This window comes from Lichtheimia ornata, assembly GCF_029851405.1.
Source record: "Lichtheimia ornata isolate CBS 291.66 chromosome Unknown scaffold00043, whole genome shotgun sequence".
NCBI classification, from domain to species: domain Eukaryota; kingdom Fungi; phylum Mucoromycota; class Mucoromycetes; order Mucorales; family Lichtheimiaceae; genus Lichtheimia; species Lichtheimia ornata.
In genome coordinates, this window is record NW_026695363.1 from 149,233 (window position 1) to 170,234 (window position 21,002).

At 43.6% G+C, this 21,002-nt stretch overlaps 7 protein-coding genes across 7 annotated transcripts; 3 read left to right on the plus strand and 4 right to left on the minus strand.

The window, feature by feature from the left end:
* Nucleotides 1-3,870: 3,870 nt before the first annotated feature.
* Nucleotides 3,871-4,737, plus strand: O0I10_008270 (uncharacterized protein; the record flags this gene model as incomplete). Its single annotated transcript, XM_058488276.1, has 4 exons — nt 3,871-3,911; nt 3,969-4,146; nt 4,226-4,462; nt 4,531-4,737. 4 exons carry the CDS (start codon nt 3,871-3,873, stop codon nt 4,735-4,737), a joined length of 663 nt encoding a protein of 220 aa, XP_058340961.1.
* A 2,164-nt stretch (nt 4,738-6,901) lies between these two features.
* On the plus strand, nt 6,902-7,747 carry O0I10_008271 (uncharacterized protein; the record flags this gene model as incomplete). Its single annotated transcript, XM_058488277.1, has 4 exons — nt 6,902-6,939; nt 7,009-7,195; nt 7,263-7,487; nt 7,574-7,747. 4 exons carry the CDS (start codon nt 6,902-6,904, stop codon nt 7,745-7,747), a joined length of 624 nt encoding a protein of 207 aa, XP_058340962.1.
* Nucleotides 7,748-8,184: 437 nt separating this feature from the next.
* On the plus strand, nt 8,185-9,470 carry O0I10_008272 (uncharacterized protein; the record flags this gene model as incomplete). The annotated part of the gene is made up of 7 exons (XM_058488278.1): nt 8,185-8,290; nt 8,367-8,486; nt 8,560-8,774; nt 8,828-8,884; nt 8,948-9,011; nt 9,072-9,219; nt 9,284-9,470. The coding sequence occupies 7 exons, from the start codon at nt 8,185-8,187 to the stop codon at nt 9,468-9,470; spliced, it is 897 nt and encodes a 298-aa protein (XP_058340963.1).
* A 725-nt stretch (nt 9,471-10,195) lies between these two features.
* Nucleotides 10,196-11,313, minus strand: O0I10_008273 (uncharacterized protein; the record flags this gene model as incomplete). Its single annotated transcript, XM_058488279.1, has 5 exons — nt 10,196-10,420; nt 10,476-10,728; nt 10,800-10,859; nt 10,928-11,093; nt 11,157-11,313. The coding sequence occupies 5 exons, from the start codon at nt 11,311-11,313 to the stop codon at nt 10,196-10,198; spliced, it is 861 nt and encodes a 286-aa protein (XP_058340964.1).
* Nucleotides 11,314-11,526: 213 nt separating this feature from the next.
* On the minus strand, nt 11,527-13,244 carry O0I10_008274 (uncharacterized protein; the record flags this gene model as incomplete). Its single annotated transcript, XM_058488280.1, has 6 exons — nt 11,527-11,732; nt 11,799-11,936; nt 12,000-12,750; nt 12,806-12,964; nt 13,024-13,127; nt 13,187-13,244. 6 exons carry the CDS (start codon nt 13,242-13,244, stop codon nt 11,527-11,529), a joined length of 1,416 nt encoding a protein of 471 aa, XP_058340965.1.
* A 3,879-nt stretch (nt 13,245-17,123) lies between these two features.
* Nucleotides 17,124-19,082, minus strand: O0I10_008275 (uncharacterized protein; the record flags this gene model as incomplete). Its single annotated transcript, XM_058488281.1, has 4 exons — nt 17,124-17,348; nt 17,413-18,521; nt 18,582-18,980; nt 19,043-19,082. 4 exons carry the CDS (start codon nt 19,080-19,082, stop codon nt 17,124-17,126), a joined length of 1,773 nt encoding a protein of 590 aa, XP_058340966.1.
* Nucleotides 19,083-19,649: 567 nt separating this feature from the next.
* Nucleotides 19,650-20,866, minus strand: O0I10_008276 (uncharacterized protein; the record flags this gene model as incomplete). Its single annotated transcript, XM_058488282.1, has 3 exons — nt 19,650-19,825; nt 19,904-20,722; nt 20,788-20,866. The coding sequence occupies 3 exons, from the start codon at nt 20,864-20,866 to the stop codon at nt 19,650-19,652; spliced, it is 1,074 nt and encodes a 357-aa protein (XP_058340967.1).
* Between the last annotated feature and the right edge of the window lie 136 nt (nt 20,867-21,002).

Consider the following 21,002-nt stretch of genomic DNA (forward strand, 5'->3'; position numbering starts at 1 on the left):
TATAGCATCACCCTTACAGCATATGTAAAACATAAAGGTGCCTGTATATCCAAACTTTACAATGAAACGTGGGCTCTTTAATAGATCAACGTGCTCGTCGGGGTCAAAGGAATCTTGTGTCAAAGTATGAAGTTCATCGTGGGCGATCCCAGATTTCGCAATGTCGCCACCAGCCAAACTGGATCCGGGGCTCAACCTCTTTCGACGACGAAGACCAAAAATATTTTTTGGGCTGTTTGCGACATTGAACGTGAAACTTTCACACAAGGTGCAGTTGGCCAAGCCGAGCCCATTGCTCCATTAAAAACCCTGTGTTTGATTGTAAAGTTTGGAGATACAGGCACCTTTATGTTTGTAAGCGTGATGCTATATGAAGAGTGGTCTTTGTCCATTGTCAAGTAGCTAGACCCTGACAGAGCAAAAGATGCAGAGGGTCGTGTTGTGTAACACAGCTACGTTTGCACGAATGAAAGGGTCATTGTATAATTACTTTATGGATCATCTAGGAACAGGCATGTATTGCTAGCTAACGGCCACTTTTATCCAATCATCATTGTTGCGAGATCCACTGCATGGGAACGATGCCCCTGCTCTAGACATTCATTTCCATGATTAAAGTAGGTTGATCCGAGCTGATTTGGCTGAGCTACGGTCAAAGAGAGATTACATCACTCTGGACATAAAGCACGCTCGATGTAGCTCAACCGATGCTGATGCCTGCTAATATTGAGCGTAACTCAACCAAATCAGCTCGGATCAACCTACTTTAATCATGGAAAGTAAATGTCTAGAGCAGGCTGTTGCGCTCCCCATGCAGTGGATCTCGCGACAATGATGACTGGATAAAAGTGTCCGTTAGCTAGCGATACATGCCTGTTCCTAGATGATCCATAAAGTAATTATACATTGACCCTTTCATTCATGCAAACGTAGCTGTGTTACACAACACGGCCCTCTGCAGCTTTTGCTCTGTCAAAGTCCAGCTACTTGACAATGAACAAAGACCACTTCTCATATAGCATCACGCTTACAAACATAAAGACGCCTGTATCTCCAAACTTTACAATGGAACGTGGGGTTTTTAAGAGAACAACGTGCTCGGCTTGGCCAACAGCACCTTGTGTGAAAGCTTCACGTTCAATGTCGCAACTAGCCCAAAAAATATTTTTTGGTCGTCGTCGTTGAAGAGGTCGACCCCCAGACCCAGTTTGGCTGGTAGCGACATTGTGAAATCTGGGATTGGCAAGCTTGATCGTGAAACTGGCACCCAAGGTGCTGTTGGCCAAGCCGAGCACATTGCTCTAATAAAGACCCCACGTTTCATTGTAAAGTTCGGAGATACAGGCACCTTTATGTTTGTAAGCGTGATGCTATATGAGAAGTGGTCTTTGTTCATTGTCAAGTAGCTGGACTTTGACAGAGCCCAAAGATGCAGAAGGACGTGCGTGTGTAACAGAGCTGAGAAGCTAAGAAGTGTCAATGCATGATAGATACACGAACTTAACTTCCAGTTCATGTATTGCCAGCTAATAGCTTATTCCTCCTAATCATCTTCTTTATCCAATCCAATGCATGTGAACGGTTGTCCTGCTCCAGCCCAACACCTCCATCCTTCGACTTTTTTGATCCGAGTGGATTTGACTGAAAAACGCTCAAACACAGAAGTATCATCCAAATCACAAAAATTAATCTGATTGATTATATTTAAACTGCTACTTGATAGCCCATTCCTCCCAATCATCTTTGTTTCCCAATCCAATGCATGTAAACGATTGTCTTGCTCCATCCCAGCATCCCCATCCTTCAACTTTCATGATCCGAGAGGATTTGACTGAAAAACGCTCAAGCACAGAAGTATCATCCTTTTCAGAAAAATCATTTTGTAAAGTTATTTGTAAACTGCCAGCTAATAGCCCCTTCATCCCATTCGGCTTTGTTGCCCAAACCAATGCATGTAAACGATTGTCCTGCTCCAGCCCAACACCTCCATCCTTCAACTTTCTTGATCCAATAGGATTTGACTGAACAACGCACAAGCAAAGAAGTATTATTCAACGTCAGTTCAACTCGCTTAATTTCCCAGCTCTTCCACTCCCTGCTCATTTGCCTCTTCCTCCCATTCTCAACTGTTGCCCCATTTAAGTATACAACTACCACCTGCGAACGATTGTCTTGCTTCAACCCATCATGTCAACTCTGCAATTGCCTTGATCCGATTGTCTTTGTCTGAATGGCAACTCCATGGCCTATACAGTCTTCTTATCACTCGTCTACTTCCTTGACACTTCGCCTTCTCTTGTACACACTCCTTTGCGCGACCAACGTAACAGCATTCATCCAGCAGTTTCCATTAGCAAGGGTCTATACTCCATTGCCTCGAACAGCGTTCTTTACTTGCAGCAACTTGTCTTACAGCGGCTTTTTACGTGAACAACAGATAGCCGTCATATAGAAGCAACTTGATTTGGTACAAAAGGATTCCTATGGATGATGCCATATCAGCTATGAATACGCCACAATACAAGCTATCTCACCTGGTCGAGCCGTGATGGAAATGATCAAGCAAGAAAGGACCAATAGCCGGATGGGAAAGGGAGCATATCTGCAGCAATCGCATGGCACTTTCAATCAACATTTTGAGCTTGCAATGGTTATGATGGATGGATGGATACAATCAACTTGGAATGCCTTTTCAGTTACCTGATACATTGTCAGCAGAGAGGATGGATCACGTCGCGTGGATACGGCTTAGCATGATGATGGATTGGATGGCGTTGGTGTTGGCGAAAGGGTGTTTTCCAATCATGGATGGTATTTAAATACTCGAGCCAAGCACGCAGCAACTGGTTTGGAATCTTGGATGGAAACGTTTATCACAGCAGTAACCATGGATACAATGACACCCTAGCTGGCTCTATGCGATTCACGCATATTTGGCGATGCTGTTTCTTTATCAGATTCACTGGATAGATACCCACACTACCACGTCTTATTCCTCGACTCTTATTGAATGAACATTCACCATAAACAAAGTATCGCGCTATCAATGCATTATGTACAAAATGTGGATCATGTGGTTGTTTTCTGGTTTGGTGATGGTTATGTGACATTGGATTGAAAAGGGATTAGAATCTGAAGGTGGGAAAACGAGATTGGATCATTTACATCATCGTATCGAGGGGCTTTTTGACCCGTTGTATTGGTTAAAGCTTCCTTGTTTGTATGCCACAATAAGCTAGGGAACGATGACGCTTGATTTACAAAAGTAATAGAATCAGGATGATGGTACCCAATGATAGTGCTTCATTGTTGTGATCACGATGAAGGGGAGGGTCAAACAAATATCGGATGGAACATGTCCAATATATGCAAGACAACGCTGCCTCTCAGATAAAACACGTGGCATCTCTAATTTGTTCCATGTGTCAATCTTTATTACGTCTTCTTGGCATTATCAATGCTATCATTATAGTATAGCAAATAAGGGAGAGGGAGAGCGATAGATATGAAGGGAGTAGGAGAGTAGCAATGAATGATAAAAGGAATCTTATGCTTCTTGTTGAGGAGTGGATTGATAGACAGCAGATCCGATCATGGTGGCACAACAGAGCAAGTTGTGTTCAAACAACCCAAGATGGCATTATAGGTTGCAAGGGCGAAATGCAGGTGATGATGAATACTCCCTCCCATGACCATTCGGCTATAAATGTGTCTGTATTCAATGATTGGTTTATATCAAAGGATGAAATGTATGCGAGGAGGAGGAGGAGAGCATTGGACTAAAGCAGCTCAACTCAGCGATATTTTTGGGACGGCAGCTAGCCATTTATCCTTTCTACGTCTTTCTTTCACAGTTTACTATTACACACTATGGCTTTCCGTGATAAGTGTTGCTTCTGCATTAGCCTAAAGTAAGTCCATTACAACCCAATTGCCGAGCTCAATCAACTCATCAGTGTCATATGAAGAACGGGCACCTTGCTTCTTGCTATTCTTGGCACCATTTCCCATTTCTATGGAGCCATTACTCTTACTGCACTTTCCGACGAACTCAAGAATGTTGATGGTGGCACAGTCTTTGGTTTGACAATGTACTCATATCTCTCTGGATTTGCTTGTCTTGCTGGTGCTATTGGTGTCGTAAAGGTAAGGGTTGCTTTTACATGCCTTTTTCTATAGTAGTGTTTGCTGAGTTATGCAATGTGTTCTTCTTCTTTACCCGCAGCACAATGCCAAGCACCTTCGTCTATTCTCATCATTCTATTGGATCGATCTTGCTCTTCACATGTTGTTCTCAGTGGCAAGTGCCTACTTGCTATTCAGCATGCACACCGAAATCTGCGAGCAAGTTGTACGAGAAGCGCCCAATGATGAACCCATGGATATGGAATCTTGCGAATCCGTTTACAGTGCTAGCGCATGGTTAGTCACTCTCGCCATGGCCATCAACATGCTTATCAAGGTATTTCATCTCGATAAAACAAGGTGGGAGGAGTCGAGAGATTGTATTCACACACTCGTATTTTATAGCTCCATTTTGCTTTTGCCATCCATCGTTACACCAATGTCGTTAAGCGAGAGCAGGAACAAGAGGAGAATTGGGATGCCCACGTTGTTGTTGCTGCCCCTCCACCCGTTTACGAGCCTTCCGATAAGAAAGAGTTTATCTTTGTTGCCGGCAAGGAATATATTCCCGACGAGAAGCAGACACCTGCCAACAACAACAATCAATCTTAAATCAACATCTCCATGATGATATTGTTCTTTGTTCTCCCCCCATCACCCATGATGAACGATGTACCATCACCTCATCCAATAAAAAAACGACTGTAGATTGTCTTTACCGTCAATCACCCGTATGACTGAAATTAGATCAAAGGAGTGGATTGTTGATCACCGGTTTATGCATGAACGCTATTGGAAGCTTGTAATTATCTTGTTGTGTGCCCTTTCTCCTCTCTCTGTCTCTCTCGCTTTCTCTTTTCAACGTCGTTCTCCGCCACTGTGATTGATATGCCTTACACCCGAGCGATTGGATCAATCCCACTTCTCTTGCCGTCTAACCCTATATGACTCAGCCATCTGGTGACACCAAGGATGTCCTCCGTTGCTACATAACACACCGCTGGTACAGAAAAAGCTTACTATAAAAACGTTGGGTTGATTTTCATTGTACCTTGGATAAACCACGTAGAAAATGAGATGCCGTTGTTGTTGTGGCCCTGATACAAGGTAAGCATTGCATACCATAGCCTCCTCCTCTTACTCATGGTGGCATACAAGAAAAAACATCGTATTGTTGTTGATAGTATTCAACATCATTTATGATGTTTACGACTACTACATCAAGTTCACCAGCAAACCTTCTGATCCGCTTTACGTATCACTGGTCGACATTTATCCGCTCTTAGCATACAATGTCTGTGGTACGCTAATTTACTTCTATGCGCTCACGGGAGTCATCAAGGTAATGTTACTACTACGACAAGAAGCTAAACCACATACACTCGCTCATGGCACTTTATACATAGTCCAAAGCCCGCCCACTACAGATTCTATGCCTATACTGGGTCATTGAATGCATAAAGAGAGTGCACTTTGCCGTTACATCTTCTCATTTCTTCATTAATCAAGATCATGATGCGTTCTGTAAGGAAGTGGCCGAAAAGCAAGGTGATGAGGTCAATTGCCAAGCGCTCAACGGTCTCATGTGGGCTATGATCATTTTTTCGATCATATGCGACTTGTTCCAGGTAAGTTACATGAAGCTCATCCTTGACAACCATTGCGGTGGCTGATATTTGGTTGCCCAAGATATGCATTACATACATCACATATTGGCACGCTTGCGTCGTGACGCACAAAGAAGATCAAAGCAAATCAACGACATCTTCATCAACATACGCCTCGTCAATTTCAGCAGCCACCAACAAGTTGTTCCTGAGAAACCGCAAAACACGTTCAAAAAAAGCCTTTAGTAGTAGTACCATTGATGAATAAATGGGATTTGATTTGGTGTATATCGTTTGCCTCCATATGTGGATAAACTTTGTATACAACCATTGTCTCAATTTGAGTCAACCGCCGAAGACGCCTTTTTTGGACCACAGGGGTCACACGTTGATGCCGTGAATGGGATTCAAAAGATATGATGTAGCCGGAAGAGGTCGACAGCTACCACGAATACGGGACCAGTGATGAGTCAAATTGTTATACCACTCGCATGATACTGCACGCTGTTTGTGGCTAGTCCCAATACAAGCACAGGGCATCAGTGCATGAAAGCTATCAACAAGCTCCGACATTAAGCGCCACCGATGAGAGGTGTCCCATTGTCAAGCGACCGTTTAACAGTGAATTCGTTAAACGATATTGGCTGGAATGTAGTAATGGTTAACTAAGATCTGAAAAAAACCAGAGTACAATGACATTGGGATCAAAACAATCAGAAGGCGAATACCTAAAAAGGACTTTCTTGCGGTCTTTGTGTGTTTGACCGAGGCCTTTGGCCGAGGAAACCTATCCATATCCTTGGTAAACGTGAGGACTTGGATGAGGCGTGCCACATGTTGCGCCGAAACATGTTCGCCACAGTATTAACAACCATAGGATCAACATTATTTGCCTACTGGCCATCCTTTCAAAATGCATATGGAGTACATACTTGATTCAAAAAGAAGCAGCAGGTGTACGTTGTTAATTTCCCACAACAAAGCTTTTTGGCATAACCTGGTGATTGAGAATGGAAGCACCAAAATTTGACTCAAAACCAATTTTGGGTGCCACTGCTTTCCGTTGTCACACATGAATGCTGAGCCATATAAATACGGACAATGGATTTTGTTGTGTGCTTACTTTGTTCTCTATTCTTTCATACTTGCAAACAAATCCTTGATTAACCATGGCCAGACCAACATGCTGCTGTTGCATCAGCCTAAGGTAGGCATCACTACGTTCCTTAATACTTGCCATGGAATGGATTTTTGACTACGAGATCATGGTTTATAGAACAGGTGCGCTTATTGTGGCCGCCCTATGCGTCATCGGTGATGGGCTTAGCTTGCTTTTCAGCGTATTCTCGCATTGGGAGAGCCCCGTTGGAGATCCGATTCCATTCCTCGGCCACCTTTTAAAAGTGCTATACATGTGCCTCGCCGTTTGCTTATCGGTCGTGGGCTTCATTGGAGCTCGCAAGGTGTGTGGCTCGTTGCATCATGATGATTGGTTTCTCGATCAACTAACCTCCCTCTTTTTTGATTTAGCGCAATGCCAAGCTATTACAGATCTTCACCATCTTCCTCATCTTTGACTTTTTGTTGAACTTGGCTGTTCTCATCATTGGGGTAGCAATGGCCGAAGACATCTTTAAAGATATCATTTGCCCGAATGAAGACGTAACCACGCTTGATGGTAATGATCAATGCATACCAAATGCTACCTTTATCTGGATTGCTGTCATTTCCTTACTGGTGGGATTCTCACTTCACGTAAGTTAATTGTATGCATGTTCTCGAAAACATGCAAAAAGGAAGCTCGCTTCGTTGCTCATTGATTATTTATGCAACGACCATAGTTGTATTGTATTTACGTTATTTATCGTTACACATCCATGGTCACATGGTGTGAGAGCGAAGAGTCCCAAGCCCTATTACTGCCATCCGACGAGCAAGAACATACAACGAAGGGGTTGTCGAAAAAGATTGACCGCTTTTTCATTAAGAAAGCTGAATCATCGGAAACAGCATAACGAGCTCTTTCATATACCTCACATAATCCCCAATCCAGAATTCCCCTTTCTAAAGTGTGTCACGAAATGCCAAAGTTAGCATTGTGCATTGTAACTTATTTACGTAAGCATCACTTTCTAATAAATGGCTATCCCTTTCTCGAAAACAATGACAATGCATCATTGTATTAACACTTAGCAATGTACCAAAAGAGGTGTTTATATCCTGTTATGTCTGCTATTATGATTATAAGACCGCCGCCTATCATACAACAATGACATGTAGCAAACAGATACTCAGCCTCGTGTGGCGGAGACGTCATTTATTATCGTACAAAAGTAGTACTGAATACAAGAAGAGGTCAATCTAGAATCCTTATTTTGAAAACTATAAAAGCAGCATGATGGCAGCTTGATCATCACCCCCACCACTATCTCATTACGGTTACTAATATAACATGACGGGCGAGAATACTACCCCAAACCAGGAATCTGGTTATGACTTTAAATATGGACGTCGTTTCCACACTCAATCAAGCACCGTTATCCCCGATGATAAGCAAGGTTAGTTGACCATCGTACCTAATGACAATCAGCAGCAGTAGAAGGTGCAAGTATTAAATGCTTTCCTCACGCATAGAACAAGACCGCATTAGTGGGCAGCATCTCATGATCAAAAAGATGCTTGGAGGCAAGCTATTTGAATCTCCCGTAGCCGACATCCTTGAGAGTGGTACCAACGTGCTCGATAGTGGATGTGGTAAGATAACACTGCTATCAGCGAAATAATGACCATTCATAATAACGCTTACACTATCCTTGTTAAAAACTAGGACCTGGTGCTTGGCTCCTCGACATGGCAACCACTTATCCACAATCAAAATACTATGGTATTGATATTGCCAAGGATCAATTCCCTGCACAGTGGCCCTCCAATGCCAATTTTACCATGTTGGACATCACACAGTTGGCAGATCACTTTCCTAGCAACCATTTTGGCTTTGTATACCAACGCCTTGTGGCATGGGGTATCAAGGATTGGGATAAGGTACGGCATTAATAACGAGATCCTGTAGCATAATCCATTAACCCAGCAAGCAGAATGTTGATGCCCATATGCAAATCGTGGAACCAAATGGGTGGATGGAATTTATCGAGGTACATATAGTTGCATGTTAGGGATGTACAAAAGATCGCTAATAACCATGCATGTATCTGTAGACTGTGATTGTTCCAGAATACTGCGTCAACATGGGTCCCAAGATGACCGCCTTTATCAATACATGTATGTAAAAAAAAGCATAGTTTATATATGATGGATGTCCCTTCTTACATGCGAGATTAGTATTACAAGGAATCAAAGAGAAACAACTGGATCTTGCAATTGGAGCCAAGCTTCAAGATAAACTTGCATCTGCGGGTGCTATCAACATCGAAGTACGTAAGTCTCATCTACCACTTAACCATAGCGGTGAACCTGGCATACGTACCTGGTAAGTTATTCGTAGCATACATGATGATGATCATCCTCAAGCTTACGAGTGCCTTCGATGATAGGGCAAACATCAGCATGTTCCTTGCAAGTCTTCGCCCAGGCTTCGTTAAAGGAGATGATCGATTTGAAGACAAGGCTTACTTCGATGAATACCTAGCCGAATGTGGAGAGGAATGCAAGGAATTTCAAACTTGCTTTGTCACATATCGTATATCTGCCCAGAAACCAGACACCACCACACGCAATTAAGCAATAAAATAAGGCTTGATACAATAGCTTTTCTTACATGCATGCCAAAGCAGTAGCATAGACGTGATAGTATGGCTGAACGTAGCCCAAATCCAATCTTTACGATGGAGCGGGTGATGTCATCCGATTTGAGTCATGATGCTGAATCGTGAGCTCGAGCTTTTCTAAGCGAACACACGTGTCATAATAGCATTCTGATGCTCTTTAACAATCATCTATAGTTTTTTCAAGCATGATACTTGACCATGGATATGCCTATTTACTCCTCTTCATATGTCCCTTGATCCTGCATTAAAGGCTGTATGCTGTCAAGGATGGCAGTGGCTGCATGGCGGAGTTGAAAGAGAAAATTTTTAAAAGGTCTGCTGTCTGCAATTGTTGATCAACGTGCCCTTTTCTTCCTTTCATCTCTAAACAAATCGTAAGTGATCCTTTACATCCCAAGCAAATGGGGGATGGATATCGAGATGATGTTTCTTTATGAATTTCTTCACATGATCCACATGATTCAATTTGACGCCTGATCGATATTCATGTTCTTCAAATGCATGCTGCTTTTCTTCTCAATGACAAGGTGCTGACCCTTACTTTGTTACGTGTAGGTTATTGTCAGCAAGGCAGTAGATTGATGTTAAACAAATAAAGGAGAATCCTTTTTTATTTTTTGAGAAATGACATGTGCGTGTGTTGTGTGTGCATCAAGAAAAGAAACAAACTTTGCAACTTTATGCTCCAAGGGTGGGGAATGCGTTTGCATCCGAAAGATTGACGTTAGCAAACTCACGACCTCCACGTCCACGACCTCCACGTCCACCACGTCCACGTCCACCACGACCTCCACGTCCACCTCGTCGTTCACCACCACGACCAGCTGGTCGATGTGGAGGATGTTCGATTGGCAAAAACACCTTTTCTTTCTTTGCCTTGCTCTTCTTTTGGGATTCCTTTTCCTACCATAAACGTGTTAATATGAAAAAGTCACCAATTACATCATGCCCTTTTTACCTTGGAAGAAGTAAAGAAGTAAGCGTCATCCTCTTTGGAACGGCTAAGCGGCACAGCATTCTTCCATTGTGATTCATCAGTACCCTCGTTGGCAGGACGGGCATTTAAGCGTCTGAAACGTTCTTCCAAACCAGGCTCTTCAGATTTGTATTCGTCCAACGTCTTGTAATTGGGTTCCGCAGGTGTGGCGGTACCCGATCCACCACCAGTGCCTTCACCAGCTGGATCATCAGCAGTAGGCATGTCACTTTCACTACCAAAAAGTTGAGGATGTTAATTTAGCAATGGCGTTTGCATGGCAACGTCATATTAAAAAACACATACGCATCTTCTTGAGCTGTCTCAGCGTGACCCCAACCTTGATTGATCTTCTTTTCGCTATCCCTATATATCGATCATTCGCGTTAATTGCTGTTGTCGTTAAGGATGAATGCGTTGCTATGATACCATACACAAAGCCGGTGCCACTGTGGCGATCAAATTTTCTGCCACGACGAGGTCGTTCATCAGTGCGATTAGAAAAGGCTGGTCCACCCGATTGTTGGCTGCCAGTGTCAAGTGCGTCACCACCACCACTACCAGCTTCACGATCACGTCCACGTCGAGAGGGAGGTGATACTACGTGTCATACATACATGCATATGAGCATGTTTTATAGGTGTCAAACATACACATTCTTACCAGCAACACGAGTGTGTGGTTTGCGATTCATCGCTTCACGGCGCGTACGTGGCGGCTCTTCTGATTTTTTAAGAGGTTTGGTGTTGCCGAGCTTATCCGTTTCGCCTTCTTCACCACCCAACAAGGCGTCGAAGCGGTTGCTCGAAAATGTAGACATAACGGCAAAAGCAAGCGAGTGAGTAAAAGCACAAAAGTATGTGTGCGTGTGTGAGAAAAAGAAGGAAGAGAGAAAAAAAAGCAAAACCAAACATTAACAACAACATGGGCTTTTACACTAAAATTCCGCTTATAGTCGCGTGATATCACTTTCATGCAGCAACAAGGCAGCACCAAAGGACTAAAGATGGTAGGCAGCTAAGCTGTCTTTTATTTATTCCTTGCTGTCTTTTTCGACATCATAGTGAATAGAGGGCCTACGGGAGAGAGGATCATCTTCATCGCCTTGTGCAAGGGAACGACCAGTGGTTTCTGGCAAGCAGAATGTCATGAAGATGAAACCGATAAAGTTGATCACGACAAACACAAGGAAAGCGTAAGTATCGGCACCAGCATCGATGTAAGGCCAAAGGATGTTGACTATATAACAAACGATGGTCAGCTACAAATAAGACAAACATGTGTGCGTTGACTTCAATGACTTACCCAAAAAGTTCATGAGCCAATTGCCAGCGTTGCCGAGAGCAGAACCAGCTGCAAGAGCCTTCAATGGCAATAACTCGGGTGCAAGAAGCCATGGGATAACACCACAGCCAGTGCTGTAAGTCAACGAGAAGAGCAAAGCTAAAAAGAATAAATGTCTTAGATACATCATCATTGAGAAACATGGTGAGCTATAATAATTACCTCCAACAATGATCATTGGACCCATTTGTTCGGTGGTGCCGACATTAGAAGCAATGACAATAAAGGTACAACCAATACATTGGCCGAGAGTAGAGATCATCATGTAACCCTTACGACCAACCTTGTGGATGGTGAAGATACAAATAAGGGTAGCAACAATGTTGGCAGAAGCTTGAGCCAACACAACGTCCGTTGCGAGTACGCTGTCACCACCAAAGGCCTTGGTCAAGAAACCAACAGAGTAAACGGACATGGGACCAATACCACCAACTTGGTTGTACATTTGGACGACGATAACGATAACGGTGTTCCATGTAATCTTCTTGTTCTTCCAGGAGATGACTTCCCAGATAGACATGCCTTCAACCTTGACGGCAAGACTGCTAAGGAGGATCTCAAGTTCTTCTTCAATATCGGTATGATTACGCAACTTGTCAAGAGCATAGCGAGCCTTTTCTTGTTGTTGATCGGCACACAAACGACGAGGAGATTCGACAACGGTGAAGATGATAAAGACGATTTGAAGGGCGGCAATGATAGAGGGGATGGCCCAAAGCACACGCCACACGGGGTTGTAGCTCATATATAAACCGCATACTTGGGCAAGCAAGATACCCAAATTGAGGAAGACTTCAAAGAAGGAGCCCAAAGCACCACGACTCTTGTTGGTCGAGATTTCGGAAATGTAAATGGCAACGGATGAACCGGACATACCACAGCCAAGACCAACAAAGGCACGACCAAAAGAATACTACGACATTTGTTAGATGACCACGTGATGTAAATGTTAAAGATGGATGACATACCATGACAGGGTTAATGGATGTAGCTGATAAGATACCGCCAATGACATTCCATACAGCGGCAATAAGCATACAAGTCCTTCGAGGAAAATATACATTGAGGTATTTGCTAGCGAGGCCACCCACCAGACCTCCAATTGGGTATGCGGCAACAGTATAACCCTATAGTAGGGATGATTAGAAGATGATGGTGATGATGATGCCGAATACAATGAACATACCCATGTGAAATCTGACATGGGAAGACAAGGAGGGAGTGCTGAATCACCATTATCGGTGATGTCCTGACATCCCGCAATGGTGGTTTGTGGCATGTTTGGAACGCCTGATAGAATTGTTCAATACCAAGCAAATTTTATGATGATAGGCTTTTTGATGATATACCGATGTGCCATCCAACGTTGAAGCCGGCGATGGACGCAATAAACGCGCACCACACCATGTAGTATGTGATATTGATTTCGTGCGATTTCGTTTGAGTGGATATGGATGACATTATGATACACAGTATATGGTATATGTCAAAAGAGAGTAAAGGGGGATGGGTCGAAAAAGGTGAAAGGCGGTGGACAATGAGCCAAAGAAGAGGAACAGGAACAAAAAACTTTTGAAATAAAGGTGAGTCCTTTTAATTTGATAGCTTTGTGAAAGTTGCGCAAAGGATCGTTCCCCTCCCCCCATCTTAGTGTGATTCGTTCAGGCCAAAGCTGGCTCTTTACCGGAGCACAAAATAGTCAAAAATACATCATGCCCTACGTAAGCAGAAATATAAGAGTAAACGATAGCTTTGAGTAGTAACAATAGCCAATCATTGCATGTATATGTGTTTTTCTCGGTATAATTACCATAGGTTACTGCATATGATTCTCATGATTGTTACGTGAGATCGACCGTGCCACCCCCTCTAAGTAAAAAATCTGCAACACATACACTCTCCTACTGCATCCAATATCCGACTCTCATAAACCGCCATTAGCGTCGGCTAAAACATGTCTGAGAACTCGGATATTTCATGCGATGCGAGACAATTTACCCCCAATAGGCGGTGGGTCACCCTGTTGCTCATGACATCATGACACAAAGATACAGCTACAACACAACCCTTTCGGATGCAACCCTACCACAATGAAGATGAGACTGCCACAACTACAAATTTGAACGACATATGTTTGAGGCACAAATAGATATAGACAAATGACATGTATGGGAAAAATGAATAGCCTTCCTCCCCCCTTGTTCTTTAGTCATTCAATCACATTACGATTAGCTGTATCACCAACACCGACTTTTACATGTTGTGTGAGTCTCGGCTTAGACAGCCGCGACCGCCAAGAATACAAAACGTTGGACACAATACGAGACATGCCACATGGCTAAATGGTAAAATGAAGGTGCATATGAGCCTAAATGGGTACATGTTTCATTAATCTCATTTATCGATGATGGAGCTTGCAACGTATCTAGATGATGATTGTGCTGCAAGTATACTCATCTCGTATACCTCCCACCATCAAAATCCCAATACATGGATCAAGCCGTGCCAATCATGGTATAATCCCATATACGCAAACAATTGTTGACGGCTTTGGGCATATACGACTTGTATCAAGCCATGACAAGAAAAAATGCCCAAACGTGTACATATGTTTTTTACTCGATACGACTGCTTTTCCACGATCATGCGCCAGCCACTATGGCAACTCGAAGCTCAAAATATACACGCTCAGACCCATATATGGATAGTGGTAACACCGGGCCGACGCATTGATTGGCTTTCGGGGACCGATGCAAAGTGCTTCGTGTGATATAAGATAAACGATATACCTAGACTTTTGGTATATCCCTCCTCGAAATTGTATATGTGCATCTTGGAATTTCCCATGAGCCATGTATTTTGCCCATACTGGTGGATCCTTTTACTTGTTCAGGTATTAATAATGTGGCCTTTATTGTGGATGAAACACACATGACCCAGCTATACATTGAAAGGAGTACCCCGCACAGCAAAACAAACGCACGTGTCAGATAACATACATTGCTCATCAAGATGTCCCCTTTGTACTACCTCTTTACTCTTTACCCCGACTACCCCACAAAGAAGTGTAATGGCCGCACACGCCCGAATTTTTTCCTTTCATGCGTACATCTTGATCTCTCTCATGTCTTACGCACCAATACCAACGCTGCTTTTCGTTGTACCCGAGGTTGGGTTTTGCCAGATTCCTTCCCACCTGTCATCGTCATTGTGCATTTTTACCACGACTACCAAGTAGAGCCAAGAGCATCGTTTTTGGTGCATTCACAAATACCTCGGCGTTGCTATGAGACATATACCATGGAGATGGAATGCAAAGATCAACATGCCAACCTGTAATGATTCATTTAATTGTTTATTTGGCTTACAGAACAGCACATGGTTGTCCCATCCCCATCAGGGGTAAGCTCTTTAACTATAATAGCTTAGCAGAGACCATCATTTATCATCATTCCATACTCAGCAGTGATACTTGTTGGACAACAACTCATACAAGTCTGGAATCTTAATGAAAATGAAGAAGGGGTAAACCAAAGTTGTTTGCACCAATATTACGTCTACCGTTACAACGTATTAGAGTAACATGCCCGCGTTAGAAACAAATGATGGCTGATCACGAAGATTTGAAACCGCTTGAAAGCTTGCCCATTACCCAACAGGGCACACTCGTGAGCTTTTTTGTTGTACCTTGCATCATCATCCTCTCCTCACTGACACCATTGTAATACTATAGCGTTGCACCTTCAATGCAAACCCCATTCCAAGCTTTTTCATATATGGATCAATTCGCTGACAATAGACAAGATGGTTTCCTTGCCTCGACCAAAAAGGAGAAATGAACCGGGCACCCCAATATCCGGGAGTATCCATATAAAGTAACGGAAAACGGCCTTATTCAGTAGCCGAAGACGAATAAATCTGCCGTGGAAAAGTTGGGGGAGGGTTATTGATGAGGAGGCGATGGAAAAACGATGTCATTTTCAAGATCAACGTTGTGTCTCCTGGGTAGCATGATCGATTGTAGTACTGCACTAAGATGCTTTAACAGTGAAAATGGCGTTTTAGCTGCATTCTTCCCTTCCATTTAATTGAATCTTATCAATTTTGCACAACTTGACCCTATTACTTTTCGATGCATAGGATGTCATTAGCCTGGGTTTTCATGAGAAGATACGATGATGATGAGGTTAATAAACGAGAAACTGATGAGATGGTGGACCTGATAGTTTTTCCATCACATCACCTTTTTCCTACATTTGCCATATGACCGATGGGCGGGGCCGTAACCGATTTTCTTGCTCATAGGGCGGAGAGCCAACGTTCTTGATGATCAGATCAAAGCCGATTGATACACATGCATCCTCCCACCATCCTCAACAACGCTTATCTCACCTCAGATGGGCAAAGCTTGAATGGATCTACACTCCGAGCTGTATGTTTTATCATCTCAACCACCACCACCAAAAGCTATTGATGCATCCAATATGAATACACGACAGCTGTGTATCACCTGTCTATTAGTAAAACGACGCCGCTCAGCGTTGTTCTACAATCAAAAGGGTCACGTGAAGCACAACGCTCCGCACCGACATTTCACCTTTCTTTTTAGTGCATGCTTCTAAAAACATCTTTTATTCAAACCAAATGTCTACTTGCTTGCGTGAATGTTCGAGACAATCCATGATTCTTCTAGGTGATGTTGTTTATTCCGATTGCCATGGCAACTATCCATCCACACCTTGTCGACAAAAGTCAGCCACTTTCCGATTGTTCTCACACTCGATGGATGGGGAATGAATTCTCAAGGCGGTCTCAGAGCTTAACAAAAGAGACATTCTATAATTCTTGTTTCCGGTAGAGAGAGAGCGTGTATATCCGAATGGTGTGAAATCGATGCTCCAAATACATGTCAAGATGTCTTTGATCCCTTAAAGATATGATCTAATACCTGGGGGAGGGACTCAACTCCAACAATGATATCTCTTCCGGTCGCATTACAGCATTTGCCCATCAACACCTTTGCTGGTAAGATCCGATCGATATACCCAGAAATGACCTTTGAATAACATGCCCCATTGTTTGAATTTTACCCCATACGTAAGAAAACCAAAGAGGTCGCTTGTCAAAGCTTCTGTATCAAGATTCAGAGCTTAAACGAGAAGGTGTAACAATGGAATGTTTCCTAGCAACCCCAACACAAGGAACCCGACACCAATCATCCGCGGGTGATCATGCCAAACAACAATCCACGTTTCATTGTGTGTGTATGTAAATAATACGATGCTGCTAGTTGTCTTCTACGTAGCCGATATCTGGTTGAATGTCAAGGAAAATGCTTGCATCGGCATTGGAAGTGCTGAGAGTAAGATGTCCATTGCCTCCACCCATACGACTGCCTTGCTTCATGGAAGGTTCATCAATATCCAAATCCACACGATTCCAAGCGTCCTGTACAATGGCCTGATTGTGTGAGCTTGTGCTCACTTGAATGGTCCCTGCAAAGTAGGTCGTCTAATCATACATCACAATGAGAATCCTATGCTATGCTTCATTGTCCTCATTTCATCCTCCTTACCACATGAGCAGTGATGGGACCATTGCTAGTAGTCAATTCCACATTTGGCTCTACCACCTCTTCCACCTGAACATTGATGCGATCATTGGATGTCCTTGCTGTGATATGTGGAGCAACGGCATGATTAAGTTGAATCCAGCCGTTTGATGTCGTTACGTCTAAATGGCGTGATTTGACGGTATCAAGATGCACTTCAGCGTTGGATGTCTCTGCTGAGATGCGGGAATCGGCTTGAAGGGAACCAGAGACATGAATAGCACCATCACTTGCTTTGAGATCGATTGTATTTCTTGACATGATACTTCCCACCCTGATAGCGCCACCAGTGGTCTTCATGTGTGCATTATCACTTGTCACAATGGGCCCAGCAGTATTGATTTCGCCATGTTCTGTTTCCAATTCGAGTCGTTCACCAAACCACCCTCCTTGCATTCGAATCATAGCATTGATCGTTTTGATGTCCAACCAATCCATGCCATCCAAAGCATCAACCACATCCACTACCACGTTGCTACCTTCCACATGGATCTCTTCAGAGCGTTCAGGCACCCAAATATCCATTTCGATTTCAAGACAATCGTGGTGCTGTGGCATGACTGACATGGCGGGAAAGCGTAATTCCAATTGGGTATTCTCTCCAGGATGTAATTCGTATTCAAGCGCATCCAACAAAGTGGGTGAATTGGTGCGTACGCGTGTCTCGATCGATCCTTTTCGGCTTCCACGATGCACATTGATTTTGCCACCTGTCACGTGTCCTTCAATGGTGACCCATGCATTCTTATCCAAAACAATCGATGATGGCAAATCATCCCATACAATGCTGTTGTGACCACGACATACTGCTGCTGATGGTGAATCTCCTCCCCATCCACCCCATGTCAAGATATCGCCATACTTTAAAAAGACGAGCCAAATCAAGATTGCCAAGAACAAGTACTTGCACCATTTTCTCCAACATCCAGGATCGTCATCGTCATCATCATCATCATATCCTCTTGATCGTGGGCCAAATCGAATATGCTGTGCAGAGGGTGAGGGTGATGAATGCATGCTGCTGGCAGTTGCTTGTTGTTCTTGACCATTCTGTGCCCAATCACATGGGATGTCTAGTATAAGGATTCATGTCAATGATGAACATAAAGAAGGATGACGATGAAAGTACGTACGTGGATTAGACCATGAGGGAGTAGCAACGGCATCACGTGATGAATGTGCTGATGGAGGACGTGGTTGACGATCCATATAAGCCTTTGCAGGATCAAGCAAGCCTGCTTGAGCAGCCACAGCACCATAGGTTGGGTATTCTCTTGAAGAAGGTGTTGTTGGAGGTATCGAGGATGCTGGTGGTGCTGAAGGTGCTGCTTCATCGGGTGGTGGATATGCATAAGCTGGTGGTGCTGATGGTGGTGGTGGAGGACCATTCAAGTCGCTTGGTGTTATTTCATCAGGCTTGTGTATAACTGTATCATAAGCTTTGGATGATGATGATGATGGTGGTGGTGGTGGTCGTGCTGCTTGGTCGGATCTGTTACTGCTATCAGGGCCAAGAGAACCGGACGTGTATTCTACCAACGCCAATGTCAGCATGCGTCTTGGACATTGAGATGCTGTCATTGCGTCTACTTACGTGCTTGATTGTAGTAAGCTTTTGGGTTGCTGTAAGACATGGAAAGGAGAGCGCCGGAAACAAGACGGCGAGAGATAAGTTGCAGGAAAAGAAGAGATGTCGGAAATGTGAACTACCAAGAAAACTTGGCATGGTTACACGCACCATTGCCCCTGCTGCAAAGCATACACACAGGAGAGATGTATCTATTTACCTACCAATACAATTGAAACGCCACATGATGATATAATGATGGTGCTGGGCAATAGTAAATCATCGTGGCGAGTGCTATACTATAACCATAATCATAAGAATTGCCGCTATTCTCTTTTGCTATTTCAATCTGCAATTGCGAAAGCATATGACATGCAATCATGAGACATTTGAGGGATGGGAATGGGCGACCAAACAAACAATAGGTTCAAAAGGAGAAATATCAGGGCGAGATCAAAGTTTATATTATATATGTATCTCTTAGTGTGTGTGTGTTTCAACTCATCTTGATGCTCTAGAATATACAATGCATGGATGAAGAAGACATTAACTAGATTAAGACTATCTATAATAAAGCAACAACAAGGGAGATGTCAAGAGTAGGTAAGGGAAAGGGTAAAAAAGTGTATCGCCATCAATGCGGCTTTATGGGTTTCCTTGAAAAGTCCAAGCCATAGAGATATGAGGCCACCATAACAATCATTGCGCCGACAATAAATGGTATCGTTGGCTGAAAGTTGAAGAGATAAAAGCTGATTACACCGGAAACAATAATGGATAAACTTGTTGCAAATCCTTTCAGGATCGAGTCTGCAGAAAATAGAGATAATTTTAGCTTTTGGGATTGCTGCTGCATATCTTATCCCATTCCACACCCCACATACATACCAGCATATTTAACCACAATAGCCACAAGCAAACCTCCCAATGCTTGATTTGCCACCACGACCCAAGTCAACCAGTCATAACCTTGTAGCATGCCTCCTTGTCGTAGAGGTTCCATATCATACACCAGCATGCCCAATAGCGAAAAGAATGCACCAGAGATACCAAGTTGGATATTGCGAACCCACATGGACGTTTCGGATGTTTTGAGGATCTTTTCAAAGTAGCAACCAGCAAATCCAGAAGAGACACAGCTTGTCACCACTGCCAACAAACCAATCCAAGGACTTTGTACTGCACCATCGGCAAGCGGAGGTGGAGCTGAAGAGACGCTTTGTGATTGTACCATGGTGACGCCAATCATGAGTAGGACAAGTGCCAACCACTTGCCCTGGTTCAGTGAACGACCCAACAAGACGATTGAAAAGATGGCTGTCGACAAGATCTTCATTTGATAGGTGACCTGGAAGGTTGCTGCCTCGAGATTACTGAGTGCCACATACAACAAGTTGTTTTGCAATGCATATAAGCTGGATGGAATAAGCATCAATGCCGTATCACGCGGTTTGCCGAGGATCTCTCGTCGCACCATGACAACAAACTTGTGCCAATAGCCTTGTTCATGATACATGACAGCCAAACAAGCTACGATTTTGAGCAGCTCTGCAAGGAAAACGGCACTCGACGCAATATACAAGGGCTGGCCGGGCTTTTGCACGATTCTGGAATACCGCATCATGAGGACAAGAGTGCTGTTTTGAACGACCAAGACAATCAAGGACAGCTGCTTCCGTGTCATGCCAAAGATCAAGGATTCGGTTGCTGTGGAGATGATGTCAGTCAGTCCCATCGCTGCATTTCCGGTTGTTTGGGCACAATTACTTTACGTTTTACGCTGCCATTGGAATGGGCTGTCGGTAGAAGCTCCCTCTTTGTAAACGTCCGCTGGGTATAATAGGCGGACATGCTTGGATGTCTGTGAGGGGAAAAAAGAAAGTGTGGGTAGCTGTGCTGCTATGGCTTCTGTGTGGAGGAGGGAAGAAGAAAGAGAAAAGATTGAAGACCACTTCCTGAAAAAGCTCATTCACTACTCCGAGGTGGG